This window comes from Vipera ursinii (genome assembly GCF_947247035.1).
Source record: "Vipera ursinii genome assembly, chromosome: 2".
NCBI lineage: Eukaryota > Metazoa > Chordata > Lepidosauria > Squamata > Viperidae > Vipera > Vipera ursinii.
The window spans coordinates 130444070-130468336 of record NC_139513.1 but is presented as its reverse complement, the minus strand read 5'-3'; the positions used below and the strand labels follow the sequence as shown (position 1 = coordinate 130468336).

Here is a 24267-nt window from a genome sequence, read left to right as displayed (position 1 = left end):
GCACATTCGTAGTTTAATTCTTTGTTACTCCTGCAAGAGGGAGAAGAACTGAGATGTTCAAAGTAGCCATCCCAAATCACCTGGCATCTTAACTAAAAAGACAGGAAATAAACCTGCTATATTTAACCAACACAAGCAAAACAAATTGCTAAAGTGATCCCCCACCCTCATTTTAAAAAGTTAGCTTTGGGGCACCATTCTTTTAGATACTTTTTAAAAAAACAATTAACAATTTCCATTACAACCTTAACGTGACAGTTACTTCATCGCCAAATACATTCTTTGTATTCAGGTCAAAACTGCTTCCTGGGAATTAGAGCAGGCATGTGATATTTTTCATCAGAGCCCTCTTTGGCAATGAATTGGAATAAAAGTTTTTGAGCTCTGGAACATTCAACGGATAAGAGGGGTGGGGGTTGAATTTAATTAACAACAGATCCAGGCTTCTGCAGTTAACTGCATCTTCTGATTCTACATTTCCCTTTGGCATCAAAAGGAAACCTCTGATGCTGAAAAAACTTTATGAGTTTACTCTATGTGAGGAAGAAAAAAAAACTACCCATGATGTACAGGTCAGGTTTAGCCTCCATCAAGCCTATCTTCCACCAATTTCAAAGAAATTAGAAAGGCTGTTTGAGGCTCTTAAGGGGGTTCCCCAGATCCCAACTTGGCTTGAATATAGAAAAACATTTCTGTTTCTGTATACAGGAGGAGAACTGATGTTGCCTTCCAGTAGCAGTCTTTGACACTACAGAATATGCTGACCTGAATGGCACCCTAACTCTGGGGTACTTTGCTCCTGATGGAAGACACAAGCTTGATAGGGAAACACTTGCGTGGGCAGAAAAAAAAATCGGTTCTTTGCAAAATCCAAATCATCATCTCCTACTATTACTTCTGTACAGCTGATACCATGCTCCCACCTAAGCAGGCTGGATCTGAAGAAAAAAAATGGGCTGCTGCTGTTTTCTCTAAGCCATGGCTACTTTCTGCATTTTCTTTTTGCTGGTTGATTTATGGACATGTTTTAAGAGTACTCTTCCATAAATCTCAAAAACAATTTCAACATAAATCATGTCACTTTTGAACTTTCTAAAAAATAAAGACATTCCGGAGATGGCGACAATGCAAACTAATGTACCATGTATTGCAAAAAGTGTATTTATTTTTACATTTTCTTTTCACTTTCTTTCTGAAAGCTCAAGAATGTTTACATTCAAGTTAACCTAACAACACCCCTATAAAACAAATTGGGTTGGGAATATGATTAGCAGTCACCAATGAGTTCCACTGTTAAGTGGGGAATTGAACCTGAGTCTGCCAGGAGCAGGAAATCAGGAGCCAGGACAGAGTTCACAAATACTACAACTTTATTCCATGCTTCCTATGCACAGGAATCTGATCTACTAATGGTCAAGGTGAGTTGGCACTGAGTCAATGACCAGAAAGCTGGTCATTTGCATTCTTTTAGAGTTGCAGGTTTATCTGTGTCCTCAAGGTCACCTGAGTAGTGGGTGTGGAGCCTTCTTGGAACTGTGTTGTAGACTGGAGATATATGATGTCGTTCCCTTCCCCTTCTGTTGAGAGAGGGCTGATGAATTTTGACATAGATGGCTTCTTTAACCCCTCTTTCAAACCAGTGGTCCTCTCTGTCCAAAATGTGGACTTTGCTGTTTTCAAAAGAATGGCCTTTGTCTTTTAAATGCAGATGGACTACTGAATCTTGATGGGGTTGTTCTCCTGTGTTGTGCCCTGTGTTATGAAGTGGTTGTTTTATTTCCCCAATGTACAGATCTGCACATGTCTCACTGCATTGTACTGCATATACCATGTTACTCAGTTTGTGTCTGGGTGTTTTATCCATGGGGTGAACAAGCTTCTGCCTTAGTATATTCTTGGGTTTAAAGTGTGGACTTATGTTGTGTTGGCTGAAGATCCTTCTGAGCTTTTCAGATATTTCTGCAACACATGGAAATGACAACATTGCTTCATTTATTGTTCTCTTCTGTTATGGAGGAGCTCCTGCTGGGTCTTTTCTGGGATTTGATGGTGGCCAATTGGGATAACCACACGTTCTGAGGGCTTCCTTGATGTGTTTTGTTCTTTTTCTTTCCCATCTTTGCTGGTAAGCAGGCCTTCATTTCGGTAGTGTAAGGTTCTGATAACTTCCATTTTGTGCTCCAGTGGGTGGCGAGAATCAAAATGTAAATATTGATCTCTCTGTGTGTTGGGGAGGGGAGGGGGTGTTTCTGTAAACTTCAGTATTAAGGCTTCTGTTTTCCTTAATAAGTATTGCAAAGTCCAGAAAGGCTAGGCTATTTTCCTTAACATCTTCCCACGTGAATTTGATGAATCTCTCCACAGAATTGATATGTTTTTTGAACACTTCCAATTCCTGTAAAAATGAATAAGCAAAATGAAACTAAAAGAGAACACTGCTTGAGGGTATGTGCCATGTGGCACATTCTCACATGGTAGATCCTGGGAAATGTAGGGGCCAAAGGGGCAATTGCATCTTCAGCAACACCATGAGGCAGCCTTTTGGTAGCTTGGTAACAGTGAAGCTAAGGTTGAAATTGAGACTTGGGCTTCTACCTCAGGCCCAGCTTCAGTGCTAATGCCAAGTGTCACTGTGCGGGACGGCCTAGATGGGGAAAGGAGAAATAGTGAATTATTTCTCTTTTTGTTTTTGTTTTGTTTTGTTTTGTTGGGGGGGGGCTAACACACTGGCAGAGTCAAGTGAGGCATTTTTTTTTATTTTTTGACACACTGAACCCAAAAGGTTCACCCTCAGTGCTCTAAGGCCAGACATAAACCAAATGAAAGCAGGGACACTTCATCTGTGGAAAGACCCAGATGGCTGTACCACAAATAGGGTCCAAACAATGAAAATCAAAGTTAGCTATATTCCAAAATCCATACCATTAATGTTGCTTTAGCTTCTAGATTAATAACATGTCTAGACTAGTAAAGAAGGCAAAAAGCCTGTGCTGGATCAACCCATGTGTTCCCACAGCAATTAAACAATGTGTACATCAACCCTAAAATATATAACTTGATGCCATACCTGGATTTCTAAGAGCAGGAATGAGGAAACTTGCCCAGCCCAAGACTGATCCATCCAGCCCACAGATTCCTGAAGTAGGCCTTATCCCTTTGCCAAAGCCCATCTCCATCATTGCTTTGCCTCATCTTCCTCTTCTGAAGAGAGAATAAAGTTGCAAAACCAAAACAAAAGACTGCTGCTCAAAAGTGAGGATAAGGAATGTGGCAGAGCAATTTGACAAGCAAGCATCCCAGATTTTGCCGATGTTTCTTTTACATGTAGTATTTGTGGTTATTTGGTTATGTATAACTGGAATGAAAGGCTCTGTAATTCCCAAGCCTTCAGAACAGGAATTGGCAATTTCCCGGTGGCCATAGACCAATCTTAAGATTGTGGAGGAACCAAAGACCGCAGTGGATGATGGAACTGTAGTTTACAATTTTTTTGCCTACAATTTAAAGATGTGGGTTTAAAGGCAGAGACGGAAGGAAGGAAGGAAGGAAGGAAGGAAGGAAGGAAGGAAGGGAGGGAGGGAGGGAGGGAGGGAGGGAGGGAGGGAGGGAGGGAGGGAGGGAGGGAGAGAGAGAGAGAGAGAGAGAGAGAGGAAGGAAGGAAGGAAGGAAGGAAGGAAGGAAGGAAGGAAGGAAGGAAGGAAAAGAAAGAAAGAAAGAAAGAAAGAAAGAAAGAAAGAAAGAAAGAAAGAAAGAAAGAAAGAAAGAAAGAAAGAAAGAAAGAAAGAAACGATATTAATATTTCTTTGGTAGTAACGCTGCAGAACTGAGCTGCAAAATTGGGTTAGTACATGACCCTTATTGGAAGAACTGTATAAGGGAAATACATGCCCTCAATTAGAAGGACTGTACAGAGCGAAGGTTTTGCACTTATAATTTCTAATTTCTTCTCTCGTCTCATCTTTCCAATTATTTTTTTCTCTTTCAAATGCACATCTCATCAGCAGAGAAAAAACCTTCAGGATGTCTCCACTCTCTTTTCTTCTGATAATGTCTCTGTACTTTTTCTAAGCTCTCCTGCAGCTACTGCATCCCACAGTGCTTAGGGATAGGAGCCTCCGGTATAAATTGAGGAAGAGGCCCCTGGTTTGTTTTTTATCTAGATATTTTAAAGGGTTAGGGAGGGGGGAGAGATCGCGGTCTTGGTTGGAACTTGGGGGGTGTCCACCAACCGCTGTTCAGCCCAGGCTCGGGACATATCACAGCGGGATGGGGCCTAGGTCGGGCGCCTCCGGAGCTCCGGAGCGGGGTGTGGGATTGCAGATCCCCACGACGTTTGGGAACGGCAGCAGGCGCTTCTACGGAGGGCCGTATCGACATCCGGGAGCACGTCCCCGCTATCTTCAAGCAGTGATGCGCTCCGACTCTCCGGTTTCAACCCGTGGTTCCGGGAGCGAGGGTGAGCAGTCACCTGAGCTTAGGCTTGTGTATTTCAATGCTAGGTCCGTAGTTAATAAGGCTCTTCTCATCCGAGATTTGGTTGAGGAGGAGCGTGCGAACCTGGCTTCCATTACGGAGACCTGGAGGTGTCCCTCTGACTGAACTCTGCCCACCAGGTTTCCGGGTGCTCCACCGGCCTCAGGCTCAGGGTAGGGGCAGGGGGGTGGCAGTGATTGTGATCCCGCCTAGTTGCGTAGCAGCAGCCCTGCCTGAACTTCTCGACATCCTCTCGGGATTGGTGATTGAGTTCCCCAAGCTTATGATTTTGGGGGGCTTTAATCTGCCATCCCTGGGGGGATCATCAGAGTTGGCTCGGGAGTTCATGGCTTCCATGATGGCCATGGACCTGATGCAAGTTACTCAGGGCCCGACTCATGGGGGGGTCACACGCTCGATTTTGGTTTTTTAGCTGGACAGTGGTTAGATGATCTGGGTGGGGGATTTCCAACTATTATACCCCTGTCATGGACCGATCATCATCTCCTGCGGCTGGCCTTCCGTTTCGCCACCCCCATCGTCGGGCCATGGAACCGACCAGATAGTTCCGCCCTAGGCGCCTAATGGACCCAGAGCGGTTTCAGGTGGTGCTTGGGTCCCCGCCTGCCACCTTCGCTCACAGCCCGGCCGATGCCTTGGTGGAAGCCTGGGAAAGGACAGCCACAGAGGCACTTGACCACGTTGTGCCCATGCGGCCCCTGACCCGGTGCAGACCCCAGTGGGCTCCGTGGTTTTCCACGGAGCTCCGGGAGATGAAGCATTGTAGACGGGGCCTAGATAGCTGTTGGAGATCCAGCCGGTCTGAATCTGACCGATCGCGATTAAGAACCTTCACCAGGTCTTATATCGCGGCGATGAGGACGGCGAAGTCTAACCACTTCGCTGCCCTCATCGCGTCCGCAGATAATCACCCGGCCGCCCTGTTTAGGGTGACCCACTCCCTCCTTAATCAGGAGGCGAGGGGGGAGCCCTTGCAGGGTTGTGCTGAGGAGTTTAGCCAACATCTGGCGGACAAAATCGCTTGGATTCAGGCCGGTCTGGACTCTGACTGGGCAGAGTCTGACGGAGGAGACACGAGCGGTCTTGGTGATGTTATCTGGGAAGAGTTTGACCCTGTGACTCCAGAAGATGTGGACAGGATCATGGGGAGGCTGAGGTCCACCACGTGTTTATTGGACCCGTGCCCCTCCTGGCTGGTGTATGCGGCTCAGGAGGGGACACGAGGCTGGCTCCAGGCAGTAATAACTGCTTCTTTGAGGGAGGGTAGCTTTCCTGCCGCCTTGAAGGAGGCGGTGGTGAGGCCCCTCCTCAAGAAGTCTGCCCTGGACCCGGCTATTTTAAACAACTACCGTCCGGCCTCCAACCTTCACTTTCTTGTGAAGGTTGTTGAGAGCTTGGTGGCGCATCAGCTCCTTCTGTTCTGGAAGGAAGCTGATTACCTGGACCCATACCAATCAGGCTTTAGGCCCGGGTACAGCACAGAGGCAGCATTGGTCGCACTGGTGAATGATCTCTGGCGGGCTCGGGACAGGGGTTGTTCCTCTGTCCTAGTCCTATTAGATCTCTCAGTGGCTTTTGATACCATCGACCATGGTATCTTACTGCGGCGCCTCAGGGGGTTGGGAGTGGGTGGCACTGTCTTGCAGTGGTTCTCCTCCTACCTCCTGGGTCATTCGCAGTCGGTGTTGGCAGGAGGGCAGAGGTCGGCCCCAAGGCCTCTCATTTGTGGAGTTCCTCAGGGGTCAGTCCTCTCGCCTCTCCTGTTCAACATCTATATGAAGCCGCTGGGTGAGATCATTCGTGGTTTTGGAGTGGGGTATCATCAGTATGCTGATGATACCCAGCTTTTTATCTCTACCCCAAACCACCCCAGTGATGCCCTCGATGTGATGTCCCATTGCCTGGATGTGGTCCGGGTCTGGATGGGGAGGAACAGGCTTCAGCTTAATCCCGGCAAGACTGAATGGTTGTACGTACTGGCATCTTGGGAAATTCAGTTCATTCCATCTTTAACTATGGGGCGTGAAGTGTTACCCCCCATAGATAGGGCTCGCAACTTGGGTGTCCTCCTTGACTCACAGCTCGTGACCTCTCGGATAGACTACTGCAATGCTCTCTACATGGGGCTGCCCTTGAGGACCACTTGGAGGCTTCAACTGGTGCAGAATGCGGCCACGCGAGTTGTGATGGGGGTTTCCCAATACTCCCATGTAACACCTCTCCTCCACGAGGTGCATTGGCTTCCAGTTTCCCTCCGGGTGAGATTCAAGGTGCTGGTGATGACCTATAAAGCCCTAAATGGCATGGGTCCGGATTACCCACGGGAGCACCTGCTGCCGGCGTCAACTTCCCTTCGTCCTGTGCGCTCCCACAGAGAAGGCCTCCTCAGGTTGCCGTCGGTCAGGGATTGCCAGCTGGCGGCCCCCAAGGGGAGAGCATTCTCTGTGGGCACGCCAGCCCTTTGGAATCAATTGCCTGTTGAGCTCCGGATGGCTCCCGACCTTCGCTCTTTCCGCCGTGACCTGAAGACTTGGTTGTTTGAACAGGCCGGCCTGGACTAAGGGTTTGGGGTTTTTTAACTATTTATTTATTGTTAGGGCTAAAATTAATTTAATTTTTACTTTTAACTTTTGTATGTAGTACTTTATTGCCCTGTACACTGCCCTGAGTCCTTTGGGAGAAGGGCGGCATAGAAATTTAATAAAATAAAATAAATAAAATAAACTGGCGTCCTTGTAGCAATTCTAAGTGAAAAAAGCAAATGAGTCCCAGTCTGATTCATATATTCACTGCTTACCATCCCTCACTCTAAATCAGTCTTTTTGGCTATGATTGTAGCTCTCATTTTGTTAATTGTACTTGTATGAGTTACTCTTTTAACTTAAATTTTAATTTTGAACCCTAAGAGATTATGGTGGACTTTGGGGGAAGGGAGCTTGCAAATCTTTCAAAAGAAACAATATGTATTTTGTGGGCTTCTTTCTTCCCCCCCCACCCCCGGTTCCCATGTATGTAAGTGAGTCCCTTTTAAAAGAGGTCTTGTTTGCTTTTGCCTTCAAGAAGTCTGCATGTGTAATTGCTAGATAAAGACTCACCATTGCCAAATACAAAATTTCCTTAAAACCCAAGCATCAGAATATCATCTCAGCTCTAATCCTCCTTCTGGAGCAGTTGTAGATACATTAATCATAATTATGTGACTTCTGTAGTCATTCAATCATCATTACATTATGGTGTCTGTTCTATAAAACAAGCATAACATAGCTAAACAGCCCCAACGTTATTAGTCTTCCAAAAAGCTATGAAATCCTGGCCTTTTCCTCAGGCACTGGGGCCAAGGTCTTAATCGAATCCACCATGTATGCTTTGATTAGATTATCGTTTCTAGGGGATCGGCTTTCTTGCAATGATATTTTTATTATTTCTTGTTTTTAATGTTTTGTACTGCAAGTCACTTAAAATCATAAGCTAGAATGGGCAGCTATATAAATTCAATAAATAAATAAGTTATCCTGGTCTTTCCTCATCTCCGATTTCTCTTAAAAGGTATTTACCGTACTTTTGCAAATTTGTGGATTTCTCTAAGCCTGTTTATATTTCTCTGGACAGCATTTTGACTTATAAAAGCAACAATACTGATGCCTGATATAATTGAAAATAAAGGATACTGCATGAGAAATGACCATTCAAATTTAAATTGTTAAATTCAGAGTTGATTTATGTCTTAAAGTTGGCAGGATATATATTTTAGGTTCATGAAAAGAGCTACACTCTGAATGCATAGTTCAGAATTCACTATTGAGATGGTTTCAATTCAATTATTTTAATGGATTTCTCATCAAGGGAATAACTATTGCTTCAATGATTATCACAGCTGCCAAAACAAACAAAACAAGGACACATTTAAAAGAGTTGCCACTATGACTATTTGTCAAACTTGACAGCATATAATTTCCAGTTTTTGCATTTGAATAGTACTCTTTTGATATATGAGAAAAGGAAACCATTAAAATGAAAGTTCTTAAACTCATTGGAAAACACAGAAAAACCAACTAAAATAAATCAGGTGATATGGAATAGTTTAACTGTTGAAGCAGGCTGAATTTCCTTTGAAAGAATGAGTGTTCATAAAAAAGAATTAGCACTTTTATTAAATCATTTTTAAGTTCCTCCTTCCTCCTTCCCTCATGGTCAGAAAGAAATTATATCACCAGTCATCCATTTTAAAAATGTTTTCAGGAAGATAACATCATAAAAATGAAATATATATGCTGTAATATATGCAGCAAGAGAAAAACATTTCAGGTTGAAGAACTTAAGAATTCTAAGAATTAAGAAATCCTTTCCAGAATTGGATCAGACGTTCCTTTTCCCCAATATGATGACAAACCTTCAGAGCAAAGACAATTCCACAAGAAAATACCTTACTTAAACAGATTTTGAGAAAAATAAGCATCATGAGAAGGCTTTGCATAGCATGTATCTTGCCAAAATACTGCAGTAGCTAAACTCTCAGATGTTAGATTATCTCTTCCTTCACCTGTTTAGTCCCAGAGATAAAACCAGCAGCCCTTGATGCTTAGTTTACTCTTGATTGATCTTATCTTATATCTAGCTGGCTTTCATGCCAAGAACTCAGGGTCTTTCAGCCTTTAGCCTAGCGCCTAAAGACTGGCCACTACACTAAACTAGCTCTCAATAAAACATGGGTACATTTACTACAGTTTTTCATAAGATGTTACTCAAGATTTATCTCCTCCAACCATTAAAAAAATGAATGAATGCAGTAAAATAGTTTAACTTTTAAAATGTGTACGTGGTGCTAAACAATGTGTTTACAAGGCAAGGCAGAGAAACAACAATACCGGCCCTGTACATGTCAGAGAACTGAGAAATACAACGAATTAGCTGTTTCAGAGTGGGAGCTGTTTTCTGCAATCCTATTCCCTGCTGCTCTGAAAATCAAATTTGAGATATGTCACAGATGAGACGCACCACACATATAGTTCTCCCCACACATACAAAAGGTAACACTGCTGTTGGATATTCCAAGTTTATTTCACCTCATTCTTCTCAAGTAGCCTTTCCCGCTAAACAAAGGGTGGGGCAGGGGAATTTGCAGGTGGCTAATAGCATCCAACACAATTGGAAGATACAGGGATATGGAGGTATTCCTAGTTGAGAAGGAGATTCTCTCACAATTCTGGACACCTGGAATATAGAGTTCCCAACATGGGATTTTCTGCCCTTAATGTCCTTGTTGATCAATGTCCCACTTGGCTTATTGTATTACATTTGGTCATGACAGCCATTTGAGGATGGAAAAGTCCCCCCCTTTGTGGAAGAACTCAAAATTCACAGTGTGCTCACTGGAAAAAAAAAGATTGAGGACTCAAGGGTATATCTTGACCGAAAGTTTTTCACTTCCACCCCATTTCTCCAATCAGGAATACTCATTCATTCATTCATTCATTTAATTTGTGTGGCTGCCTATCTTTGCAAGTGATTGTTAATTGAATTAATCATTATCATGACTTTAAAAGAAATTGTTTCCTGCTGCAATCATCTAGTTTTAAAGCTTGCAGCTGCAAACATCCCTGGCATTTCAGTTAATGTTCTCTTGAAGCAAATACAGAGTTCTGTCAAAAAGACTACTTACTTGCAATATTTAAGCTAATAGTCCTTCACACCATTACACAAAATGACAAAAAAGATTAGTTAGGCATATCTGAGCAAGGAATACACACAGATGCCCTTGGCTTAGAATTCATATTCTTGTCTGGTTCATCAGTTAGCAACCTCCAAAGATCTGAAAGGAACTTGAAAAGATGCTTTCCCAAAACATCTGCCATGACAAGAAAAAGGAAAGATGCCATCTACTAACCAAATGTGATGGTGCCAGGAAACAGGACCAAGGGAGAACTTTCTAATCCTTACTCCTTTCCAAAGGCATTCAAGGATGTCATCAAATTACCCAGGGCTTAGTGACACACCAAAGAACATCTACTACAGGGATGTCAAACTGCCGGCCCCTGGGTTGGATGCATCATGCGGAAGCCACGCCCATCCCATTGCCGGCAATGGCAAAACTGTCCTCATACATTGCGCGATATCATGTGATGTCGCGAGTTTGACATGTCTGATCTACTATCTCTATTCAGAAAAGCAAATAAACACAAGAGTAGAGTTACACAAGCAGGATTCACAAAACCACATATAATCCAGTTATGCACCTTCTCTTAAAATTCCATGCCTATATTTGACAGGCTGGCATTGCTTAAGATTTGTTTTCCTCTTTGCACTTAGATTTAATGAGTCCAAAGACTATTTTGACAATTGCTTCTCTTTGTCAATGTCTAAATCCAGGAAGGTTAATTCCTATCTTTTAGAAGTAGCATTTCATCTCTAGAGAAGACTAAATAATAGCAATCAGATTCTAATTTTGTTATTTATTATTTATATTAGTTCTTGCTTTTAATTGCAAAATGTTTTGCGATACTTAGAATCACAATACAGGTAGTCCTTGACTTACAACAGTTCATTTAGTGACCAAAGTTACAACAGCATTGAAAAAGTGACTTATGACCATTTTTGACACTTACAATCATAGCAACATCCCCTTGGTCACATGATCAAAATTCAGATGGTTGGCAATTGACTCATATTTATGATGGTTGCAGTGTTCTGGGGTCATGTGATCACCTTTTGCAATCTTCTGAGAAGCAAAGTCAATGTGGAAGCCAGATTGACTTAACAACTGTTTTAGTAACTTAACAACTATAGTGATTCACTTAACAACTGTGGCAAGAAAGGTCATAAAATGGGACCAAATTCACTTAACAACTATCTCACTTAACAAAAGAAATTTTGGGCTCAATTGTGACTGTAAGTCAAGGACCACCTGTAACTTTCCTGTTGCTGGAATATGCTTGAAGAAAGACACACATTTCATGAAGAAAGAAAGAGAATAACAACTGAATAAAAAGAACAGCCTGGAAATGTGTTTTGTTGACTCATTTCCAGATGGCCAACTTCTGCAGTACAACTGGCTACACCTAGTTGTTTATAGAGCATTTGGGTGGCACTAAATTATTGACTGAAAAATACTGGATGAGAAATTAATATATTTCCCAAACAATTACCTAAACTGGCAGCTGGGCAACATTCCTTGTGTTTTCAAATGCATTAAGCAACACAACTGAAATACATCAAACATAGTCAACTGTTATTTGTAAAACTAAACAGAGTTTCACAGAACATTGGGTTTTTTTTATGAAATTGTAGACAAACAGTTTTCTATGTGTTGATGACAATTAAATTCATCTAGCAAGGGCTTTTTTTCTTCATGTCATGAGTCCAGTTCTACCTCCAATTACTACAGGAGGTGCAGTTAAATGTGAACATCCATATCATCCTCCAATATTTTTTCTTGAGACTACAACTCTACAGATGTCAGGATTTTAATATCATACCACTCTCTCTTCATGTCTTCATGTCAACACACACACACAAACTTCCACTTTTGTAACACCTTCCCTGGAATTCCAAAAAATTCCCTTTTTTTGTAACCAGAGTAGCCCTAATATTGTCCTAGCACAGATTTCAAGCATTCTCTTACTAACATGGCCAATTTTGTATGAGTAATAAGAGTAATAAACATAGCTTTTACCACCCAACTTGTCTGACTTAGAGAGAGGATGTTTTTGAGTTTCTTTTTTTAGCTCTAAGATATTTTGTGCCCCCCAAAACCCTTTGAGATTGAAGTGGATTACAAATACTGCTGGTAAATAATGAACAATTTGCAAATGCACCCATACAGTTAAGGAATTAACATGAAATACTTGCTTCCAAATCACGTATTTTATAGCTCTAAAGATATCTAAATGGGATAAATATTAAGTATGAGATATAAATTTTAAATAAACAAAAAAACTCATTAGTCTATAAAAACCATGACATGTTTCTGTCACCCATCAACATACACCTAAATCAGAAATGTGATTATAGTTTACAATAATATCATTCCCCCTTCTGCCCACTAATATTTTATTCCTTTCTTTCCCACGTTACAAAATGAAATATCTCAAGATCTAGCACCACACAATTCCATTTCCGGAATTGGCTATATGCACAAATATTACTTATTAAAATATAGGGGATTTAGCCTTACATTTCATAAATCTATTTAAAAACAAGAGATGCAACCTTCTGTTTTGAATTGCAGAATCCCTGATCTTATTATATTCTGCTTCAATTCTATATTTTTATTTTAAAGCAGAAAATAAAATCTAGGTTTAATAAGAGAAATGTTTCACATTTTTCCATTTTTTCCTATACACTTCAAAAAAATTTTGGAAAATGAGAAATTTAACCCCCACCCCCATCCCATCCCCGAGATGCCCCAGAATGTTACATCACATGGAATACTAACTGGTGACTTTGATAATGCATATAGAGATTAAAAATCAAACTCTACTTTTGAAAATGTCAGAGACACAATAAAAATGCAAACAAAATAACTTTTATCTCAGAAATCATTTCCATTTTACAGGTAGGATTTTCCTGATATCCATAGCATCTGGATGCTGACACATGTCCCATCTGTCTCCAGGGCAAGGATGTACAATTAATGTTGGCTAATAGGCTATGCTGGATTTTGGGTGGCAGATATAATGGTATGTGGGAATCACCTTGGGAGCCGAGGGAGAGAGCCACAGCAGGGGAACAGTTAGATAAAAGACAACATAACCCACAGCAGGTATGTGGGCATGGCAAACATCTCAGAAGGAACCCTCCTTAGATTCTTGGGCTTTAAAGGTGAGGGAGAAGAAACTTTCAGACTTCCAAAATTCTATTAATCATACAATAAAGTAGAATTAGTACAAATGGGTGTGCCTCATGTCTGGACTACCTCACAAGTCTGACAGCATGTCAAAAAACCCATAACGAGAGGGAAGAGGACCTGAGACTTTTAGAAGGAAGCAGCTTCAAGAGTTTGAAGGGATGACATGCATGTTATTTGTAAGATATAAGCATCCATTTTTTTCCTCTTTATACTTCTGATAACTCACAAATGCAAACAGGGTCTAACCTTTGGCTCCACCCAATTATGGGGGCAGGGGAGAAGAGTGTTGATAAGTGACATGATACCACCAAACCTAATCAGAACAGGCGATTCTTCACGGAACTTCAGCCAGAAGTCCTAATGCCAATGGATAAAACACCATTGACAATGGGGAGGTCAGATAAGTCAAAGCAAACTTAAGAAGCTTTAATTTATAAATTAAATCAAGTTATTACATACCCCTGCAGCAAAGCCTAGACTCCCATCCAGGATTTGTCTCTGCAAATGTAAGATTACAAATGATTAGAAGAGATACTTTATACAGCAGCAACATACTAATTTCATATTTGATGCTGAATCATAGTTTATTTAATGTTAATTTGCTGCCTTTGTGCAACATGCTAAGCCATAAAATATAGCTTGCAGACAACAGTTGAGCTGACCAAAAGCACGAACAAATTGCCCTATAGCTTACCATAATATACAAAACAGACTGAGTGTATGTTAGTCTTGTGTAAAACTAAGACAACACTCAATATACAGAGTTAAAAATCTGGTCCCTATTTAGCAAAGACATCAAGCTTCAAAGTGCACCATTATTCCCCATTTTGATATCCTCTGCGATTTCTAAAATATTCTAGTACCACCAGGGCTTTTTTTCTCATAGAACGCTCAGAACTGTGTTCCAGCACCTTTTTTTGCGCAAAAAAAAAGCTTTTGCACAAGCTGTGCTGCTATTGGCTTAAGCCTATTGCAGGCTTTGCTCTTTTATGACTCATGGACTTCAACTCCCAGAATTCCTGAGTCAGCTATGCTATTTGGCTTGTTGCCAAAAGACCAGGCAAATGTTGCACAGGCAAGATGCAGCAAAGGCAGGAAGTTTGCACTCCTCCCTGCACCCCAACTACACCACCTCAACTAGGTAAGTAAGATATTATTTGCAAATAGGATATCCAAGTATGACTCAAGGAAATTTTCCCTGCATGGAGGGAGTAGTGGTTTGTTTCACTTTGTTTTACTTTTCAAATTGCTGTAGGGAAGAAATGATGATTAGAAAAAGGCAGGAAGTTATTTTTATTAGGAAGAATTCATTTATCACATGCTAGATCTTTGGGAGCTTAGTACCATCAGCACAGAACATTTGCTTTTCTGAAACTTTATTCAAATTCAGTTCCTGATAGGGGCATTTGAAAAAAAAGTTATTTATTAAATTTATATGCTGACTATCTCACCAGGATGACTCTGAAGTCAAGGAGAGGGCTTCCAACTTCTGTTTGTAGTTATCCACGTTTCTGCACGCTGAGATAATCGGCCATTGTACAAATACAGAGCCTATCATGCTTTTATATTTATATGGAACAGATACATTACCTGAAATTTTTGGAATGTGTAAAAAATTTGAACCAGCCCAGAAACTCATTTCCCATTGTTTGTGTATATAGAAAGTAAACCCTGAAATAGATTTGGAAAGAGCAAGGACTTTGATTAAATGGAAATGTTGCTAAGCATAGAACTGTTGAGTTAATTTGCAGCTGTTTCTGCTGTTTTCTTTTTATGTGCTTATGATTTTACATCACATTTTAAAATCAGCCAAATTGAATAGGAATAAGATTGTGACTGAAAGAATACTAATTCTGAAATATAGTAAATATCTTTAACGAGTAACGTTAAATTTAGCTTTAGTGTAATTTGCTTGTTTAGTGTAGCTCAAACTGGAAATTATATTTCTAAAGCATTAGTTTGGATCATTGGAAAGAAAAAAGATTTAATATTTATGATTCAAAAATATAAATATGTGAGAAACATGTTTTTAAAGACCTCTGTAGCTTGTTCTCATATATACCCTGCCACAAAGGAACAACTAAAATTATGAAATTTAGAATCTACCAAGCTTCCCTCCCATGGACAGAAGACAATCCATGGGAAATGGGAATCCGTAATCCATAGCTTTAGCAGCAATAATAAATCTAATTATGCTATGCATATTTAAGTTAGCAAACCCTGGAGCAGTGGTAGCAATCTTTTATCACAATGGCAAGCCCTTTAATAATTGTTAATCATATAAGTAAAGAAATGAGGAAAACTGTGGTTAAAGAAATTGTTTGATCCAATAATAGAATTTCATTGCGAATTGATGAATCAACCACAATAAGCAAAAAAACTAGCCTCATAGTATTTGTTCGCTGCTGTATCGAAGGTATGGGAATGAATTCACCAGTAAATTTGTTTTTGGACTTGGTAGAACTTGAAAAAGTAACAGCAGAAAGAATATTTGATTCCTTACTCTAATGTCTTTACTCTTATAGGATGACAGAAGATTATTTGAAAAAAATATTTGATTTCTCTGGCATGCGATGGCGCCGCTGTGATGATGGGATGTAAAAGTGGAGTGAAAAAATTGCTGTCAGAACATTTTCCTTCTATTATAGTTTGGCATTGTGCTAATCACAGACTAGAATTATCAGTAGGTGATGCTGCCAAGGAAACTTCAGGAATAAATAGATTCCAATCATTTATTGATAAACTGTGTGTCATATACCACGCTTCACCAAAGAATAGCAGAGAGTTGCATTCATGTGCAGAATTACTGGGGACCGAGCTGCTGAAAATTGGAAGAATTTTAAGTACCCGATGGGTGTCATCTAGTTTGCGTACAGTTTTGGCTGTGTGGAATAATTTTGAATCCCTTGTGTATCATTTTGAACAAGCAATGCATGATCCTACAAGAGATAAACATGATAAATGCACTTATGATGGCTTGAAAAGAAAAATAACATCTACAGAATTTTTATTGGACCTAGGATTGATGTGTGACGCTCTCCAAGAATTGTCAGATTTAAGTTTGGATCTACAGGACCGCAACATCGACTTGTATAAGGCAAATAAGAAAATAAAAATACTGGTACAAGTTTTTGAAGAAAGAAGACAGAACTTTGGGCCCTAATATAAATGTGCTGTTGCTGCTGTAAGTGATCTTCGCTTTTGTGGAATTTTACTTCACAAAAGAGATTCAAAAAAGGATCCTCCCATTGGCCCAAGTATATTTTATACAAAATTGAAAGAGTCAATTGAAAAAAGATTACTTGATAGCAAAGACTATGAGTTGGCGTATTGGTCTCACGTACTTGATCAAAAACATTGGCCTGAAGATGTTAATACTCAACTGACGTTTGGAGAAGTGGAAATTAGAAACTTATCAATCAGACTGCAACTAAATGAAAGAGAAATGATTCGTGGATTCCGTGAATACATTCTCAAAAAGACATATCCAGAAAAACTGTTGCATTTGATACGGACTCTGAATACCATTCCTATTTCTTCAAGTGAATGTGAACGTGGGTTTTCACAGATGAATCTAATTGCCACCCCAACAAGAGCTTCGTTAAAGACTAAGACAATTTCAGCACTTTTGTTCATCAAACTTGTCGGACCACCTCTGAGACTTTTCGATCCTTCAAAGTACGTTGATCTGTGGTTACTCAGAGGACGACATTCGGCCATAGATATTAACAGCAAGGAAAGGAGTCAAGAAATTTGCCAGACAAGAATTGGACAAAAGGTTGGAATTTTCTATGAACATTTGCCTTTAATACAATAAATTAAATGTATGTTAAGAATTGAATATATAATTGTTTAATTATAAATAAAATTATATAAATAAAAGATTAACAAGATGAGAGTTCCGGCACCTTTTTTTTTTTAGAAAAAAAGCCCTGAGTACCACCACGCAGGCGGGGAATGCTGAGAGCTATAATAGGAGTGTATCTGAAGGGCATGAACCAGGGAAATCTACTGTAAACACATACTGGTTAGTTTTTCTGTCCACCAAAATTCAGGCTAATAGAAGAAGCACAAAAAAGGGAATTTCTCCTTCAATTTTAGCATACCTCTTTCACTGTTTAGGAACCTAGCCAACTGCCTTTTGCAACAACTGTAAATTCCTGAAACCTTTCAAGGGTAGTCCCAGATGTCAGGACATGGGTTAAAGATAGCCATAATAGCCATGTATTTAAAATAAAATCTGATTGCTACAGTTGATAAGTATGGTTTGGGATATCATAAATATAACTCTCAAAGTGTTTTAGAAGGATCTATTCTACTAAAACATAGATAATAATCTTTCAAATTTATGATATCAGAAGACTCATTTATCTGTAGTAGCAATTTGGTTTAGTCTTCTAAAAAATGCAAAAGCTAGAGACAAGCATCTCTAGCCAATTTCAGTTAAATGTTGCAGAGTATTAATGAAAGGTATAACATTTTAATACCAAGCTCATTTCTTTTTCCGTCTATATTATAACTCCCACATGCCATAACTAGTATTTATGATCATCATCAGATTCATACTTATACTCCACACTCACATTTTTATCACACCTAATGCTGAAAATGACATTTTCCATCCTCTAATTTTGAAATTTGCACTAAAAAAGTTCAGGACTCACCTGCCCACTGGAAAAGATAAATACAAGTGCTGAGCCAGCAGCTGTCAATCCCCACGTCAGTAAGGTTCCTAGCAGTGCTTGCAACACTGGATTGTAACCAAGTATCATAATGAGTAATCCTGGGTTTGAAGACCTGCTAAACATGAAAAGAACATTAGGTAGCAAACCTAAAATCTGAACTAATCAAAATTAAGTATTATTTTAGAAATACATTTTGTTTATTGGTCTATAGCTATAAAGTGTCTCCTCTGCAAAGTGTTTCCTTGAAGTTGGCAATATGTTACCTATCATCATCATTTATGCATAAAGTGCTTGTTTATTCATATATTATTAGATATTTGTAATTAAATATAACCAACATTAGAGCAAACCACTATCCCTCAGGCTCATCCTTATTTAAATATGGCTCTGGACCCACATTGGCTTTATAGACGTTTTTAGAAAATAAAAGAGAAGCAGAATCATGTTTCCAATAGAAGTGTGTCTGCCTGTCCAAGTTTGGGGGGGGTGGTGAAGCAATATTATCTGCTTGCCTTCTGGTCAATTGTTATTTTGTGATTGGCCACACCCACCAAGTAGGAGCCATTTAGTTACAAGATCAATAGCAATAGCATTTAGATTTATATACCGCTTCACATGCTTTACAGCCCTCTCTAAGCGGCATATTGCCCCCAACATATTGTCCCCATTTTATAGACCTCAGAAGGATGAAAGGATGGAAGGCTGAGTCAACCTTGAGCCCATGGGAATCGAACTGCCGAACTGCTCTCAGTCAGCAGAATTAGCCTGCAATACCACATTCTAACCACTGCGCCACCACGGCTCTTTACAAGACCTCTATGGCAGTCATTGGATGAAACCAATAACCACATGCCTTCAACGTTTCAAATATTCACAACCCAAAATATTACCCATTCTTGTAAAGAAGGATAACGAGCAATATAGGAGATATTATAAGGAGTGGGTCCTTGGACAATTTATCTCATCCTTTAATTCCTCATAAAAATGGAATGTGGTTTCAATTTTTTTAAAAAAAATATTAATTTTTCACAATAACAATCCTCAGTGCCTAGTAGTGTATAGCATTTTGCACTGGTTCATATATTTTGAGAAAAACAATCAATAATAGTTAATTAACAGTTAATAATTGTTGTAATTCCATAATTGGTGTATTAATAGTATATTCCTTTGATCTTCCCTTCTCCCAATATTCTCCTTCAACATTAAAAAAGTATAATTCTTAATATTTTCAATGCAGTTAAATAAAAACTTTTTTCATATTTGCACAAATAATGTCTATGTATGACATTTTTTCTTAACTTATATTGCTTTTATAAAAATCATCTTATTAGTTCACCATGTATCCTATTTTCATAGTTCTTATTTAAGCTTAATTTTCCCTTAATATTCAAACCATCCTTATCAGTCATAATTTTCTCAATATTAATCATCTAAATATCCAGATTTTCCATTTAGGTACACAATCCCAATGTTTTCATATTTCACGCATTGTAAAAATACTATACTGCTTATCTATCTTGTAAACATGTACCTATAGCATCTTTTCTGATCCATTTATATTTCACTTATATTTGTAAAAGTTAATTTGTTAAATCACTATATATCCCATTTTCAAATTTTCTTATTTGTTTAATTTCCCCTCAGTATTTCAGTCATTCCTTAGTCCTAGTTCATTTCAACTTAATTTACCTTTAGATTTCAAACTTTTCATTCACATACATCATCCCAATATCTTTATATTTCATATATTGCGAAGAATACTATATTACTTATATCTCTTATCCCACTTATTGTGGGGCCCCTTTATATCCAGTTATCTGTTCTTTTAACCATATTCAAACAGGTGTTTGCTCATGTAATGCTCCATCTGGTAGGGTCAGTCAAATCTCTTGAATCTATCACTAACCTTCTTGCAATTCTTTCTAAGCATGAGAGTCCTTCACGAACCGAGATTTATTTCTAGCTGAATTTACACATTGCACTAAACCATAAGCTGTTTTAATAATGATTTAATGAGCAAGCATAGGTGTCTGGTTTGTATTAAACCATAATTCATTGTAAGGCACATCAGGTGAGTTCCTAATCTTTGGGTTGTTTTTTTTTTTTGACTTTAAGAGGATTGGCCGAACTGAAAGAAAATTAATTTTGCCTTTCAAGTGAAGCATTAATTCTCGTTAAGTTAGTGATTAGCAACAACGGGGAGGGAGAAGAAACTGTCACAGAACATTCTCCTACCGTCGATTTCTGCCCGAAAAGGTTCTTAAGATTTTTGAGAATTTGCAACCCTACGGAAGGGTCGAGGAGGCACTATTCCATGTTACTTAATCAGTCTATATGAAGTTCCACAATAATCTTATCGTCGCCAATTTAGCAATTTCAAACAATTAAGATTTCTTCTATTTTAATCACACTATCTAATCTATCCATACGGACCATTTTCATTTCTGTGCAGCTTTGATAGTCCACCCATAACGTGAAAGGCACCAAAATGAATGAATAGGTCCGTTTGCCACACCGTAAAATATATAAAAGAACAACTATTTGCAGTCCATTTTTAAAACAATCCGTAAAAAAAATTAAGATAAAATTGACAAGTAAAAATTGTTAGATCATTTTTCCCCAGTGCTAATCCCGGTTTGTTTGGGGTTTTTTTAAAAAAAGATAAAACCTCCTAAAATATACCACAAGGATTTTGCCTGCCTGGGTGCTTATTTTCAATGTATTCTCCTGGATTTTTTAAAAAATAATAATAACCCATTCTATTTAAAAATAATAATTCACTACATACACTCAATAAGATCACCCAGACGTTGCAAAATACAGCTGATATTCCAATTCCGGCAGTCGCTTCCTGGTTCCTTTGTACACGTGTCTCTTAAACCGACGTGGCTCCACCTACTAGTCTGCTTCAGCCATTGGCAAAGCAGCCTGAAATAGCAGGCTAGATTCTGCGGTACACGTCTATTGATTTCTGTAAAACGTGAAGCGAGTGGCTCAAAAAGAGACTTTGTTTAGAGTCATACTGTGCGATAGGATGATATGGTTTCTAACTATCAGAGTTTACCAAGACAGACAAACAAAAATCACAGCTGACAGACTTTTAAAAAACCGTACTTGTTTTTACATCCCAAGAGCACGAACAGCCAAAAATGTGTCAAGTATTTTGATTCTTTTCATTTCAGCTAGAGCCTCTTTGGCACTCTATCGTTCAATTATTGCTGCTTTTCTCACGCTTCAGACATTTTTTCCCCGTTGCTTAACCTTGAAATATTTTTTCCCCAATATCTACATAGGATTCTTTGGCTGTCTTTGGGAAGAGAGTCAAGACATTCCTATTCAGTCGGCCCTTTTTAAAATTAGGAATAATGATTTTGATTTTTTAAAAATATATTTTACCCAAATTATATTTAAGTTTTGATTATTGGTAGCTGAGAGTGCATTTGGATAAAAAAATGGGTATAAACGATTAAAACAGAGTCCACGTAAGTGTATGTCATAATAAACCTGATGGCTTGAAAGTGCCATAAGATAAGAGCCTTTACTGTGTAAACTCACAGAGAATATCAGATAAGTGAGAAATGGATTGGATTGTTGCTTCTTGCTTAGTATGTTGCTTCCATCTGCAGTACTTACTGTTTTCTCTTTGCATTGCAAAGGCTTTACAAAAATTGGGAGTGAATTAGATGACCATTGATTGAAAGAAGGATGGGATCTTTAATAATTACATAAAAGAGTACATTTCAGAATCCCAACATTTCTTATCTTCAAGGGGGTATACTTAGTATAAAGCAATTAATTACATATATTGCTAATGTTTTAAAAATTAGAATAATAAAAGACTTACCCTCCAAAGTAGATTCTTGCTGAATAGGAATTTATTTAATTTGTAGATAGCAGAGTGGCTGATGTATAATCATTAAATGCAAAAAATAAAAAATGAAAACAAAGATTTATGCACAGCTAGATTCAGATAAGACGTCATGCTATAATACAGTTTTCTTGTGTGAGGCTTAGCATATTGTATGATTCTAGCCACTGTGGGTTGCAAACCATTGTCTATGGCTTCTCATCCAATGCAAATTCAGCAAATTGTAATTTTTTCAGGTACACATGATTAAGTAAGCCATAGCTTGGCACATTATCAAAACATACCTGTGGACAAGTATTTTGTGATCATACATCATGGCAGTGGGTACACTGTCAGTGTCACAATTTTTTCTCTCTTATGAGAGACTACAGCTAGGTTCACAACTGTATTAGACAATGGGCTACTTAATACTTGACTGAAAAATCATGGCTTGCAGGTTCACACATATGACTAAGGAGTCTTCTTCACAGTCATATTAATGTGCAATCCTCTAATCTCTCACTCAGCAGAAAAACATATAATCATAAATTGCATCACTCCAATTACCAAGCCTTATTCTACTTCAGTGATGAACCCAGTCAGAGGTGCTGTTTCATAGTTTTGCTGTCAACCAAGTTAAAGAAGATCATTCACGAATTCTGCCGCTTCATCTGGTGAGATAGACAAGTTCAGACAAGTGGGTTTAGCCACCTTTTAAGTTGCCAGCTCAACCGCTGGTGACTACGGGATGACATTAAGTCAGGTTGTTGTTGTTGTTTTAAAAAATGAGATTAGGGCTCTTTTGAACAGAGTGCTAAATCCATGATTAAAAATGACATGACTGACAGGTCACAGGTACAGAGGACAGGTGAAGAAGAGCAGAATTGACAAGTTTTGCGAGGGAATAATAGTGCTGCCTGGCAAGGATTGTCTGGTGTCCAGCACCTAGAAATACCAATAAAACATTGAAAATGGTGCAGGAGAGGGCAGGTGTAGCACTTGTTCAAAAAAAACAGTAAAACCACATACAGGTGAAACTCGAAAAATTAGAATATTGTGCAAAAGTTCATTTATTTCAGTAATGCAACGTAAAAGGGGAAACTATTTTTTTATTGAAAAGTTTTACAGTACATTTTATTTTCAACAAAACAAAACAAAACCCCTCCCAACCCCCTCCCCTCTTCCCAACCCTCCCCAACACCTCCCTCCCTCCCCCTCCCCCCTCCCCGACTTCCCAGAGCTAAATACAAGGTATAACAGTAAAAACAATCATAATCTACCATATGCAAACAACAATAACTATTAAATCTGTCACACTTTAACTCTTATAAAATAACTACAAGCAATATACGGTAAATATCACATCAATACTTATTCAAATGCTAAGTGAAACTTTTTAGTCCCATATTTATTCTGGATGTAATCAATCCATTTTTTCCACTCCACAATATATCTCTGTTGCGAATGATCTTTCAAGTACGCTGAGATCTTTGCCATTTCCGCCAGGTTGGAAACTTTTAAAGTCCACTCTTCTATAGTCGGCAGTTCTTCCTTCTTCCAATATTGCCCTACTAAAAGTCTTGCTGCCGTAATTAAATTCAACATCAACTTAGTGTCCACAACAGTAGTGTCAGTAGTAATGCCCAGTAAAAACAATTGCAGACTATCTTGCTTTGCATGTAATGAGTCTATCTCATATATTACTTTCCCCTTTTAAGTTGCATTACTGAAATAAATGAACTTTTGCACGATATTCTAATTTTTTGAGTTTCACCTGTAATGCCTGAGAATGCCTTTACCAGTCAGGCATTATATGGCTGGGCTCCCAGTAGAAACCATGTGTACAAGAACAGAACAGAATAACAGGATTGGATGGGACCTTGGAGGTCTTCCAGTCCAACCCCCTGCTCAAGCAGAACCTATGGCATGCAGAGCCTTCTCTGTAGGCACACATGCCATCATCCCAGTCCTAGGCCTTCAGCTGGGTTTTATAAAACCTTTTCACTTTAGGTCTCCAACGCCTTGTGCAAAAAAAGAGGTTCAATCATTTAATCAATTTCAACTTCTTGCAGGAAAAAAAAGGATCTCGCAAAGTTGGAGTTGATTGAACTTTTTAGTCCCATCCAGTCTGCCATTACCACTGCAGCCTGCCCACCCAATGGGTGACACCCACCCAATTGGCCTTCCACCAAATGGGCCACACCCACCAAATGGGCCACGTCCACCCGGCACCCGACGATACATAAGTGGGTTTTCAGTTGCAGTTTGGGCACTCGGTCTCTAAAAGGTTCGCCATCACTGCCCTATACCATTCCAGACAAGTGGCTATCCAGTCTCTTCTTGGTGATGACCTATAAAGCCCTAAATGGCATGGGTCTGGGCTATCTGAGGGAACA

The 24267-nt window shown here is 39.2% G+C and overlaps 1 protein-coding gene across 4 annotated transcripts in view; it reads right to left on the bottom strand.

Annotated features, from left to right (window-relative positions):
- The window catches only part of SLC39A11 (solute carrier family 39 member 11), a 333223-nt gene extending 312309 nt beyond the window's left edge, over positions 1-20914 (bottom strand). For 2 of the 4 annotated variants that reach the window (XM_083351397.1, XM_083351400.1), the window contains exons 1-3: positions 20813-20914; positions 18004-18139; positions 13799-13837 (exon numbers count right to left, since the gene is read on the bottom strand). In XM_083351397.1, coding sequence (XP_083207523.1) covers positions 13799-13837; positions 18004-18111 — 147 coding nt within the window. In that variant the 5' untranslated portion in view covers positions 18112-18139; positions 20813-20914. Of the gene's footprint in view, positions 1-13798; positions 13838-18003; positions 18140-20457; positions 20555-20812 lie in introns of those variants that run through there. The other 2 variants (XM_083351398.1, XM_083351399.1) reach the window with 2 other exon arrangements.
- Positions 20915-24267: the final 3353 nt, after the last annotated feature.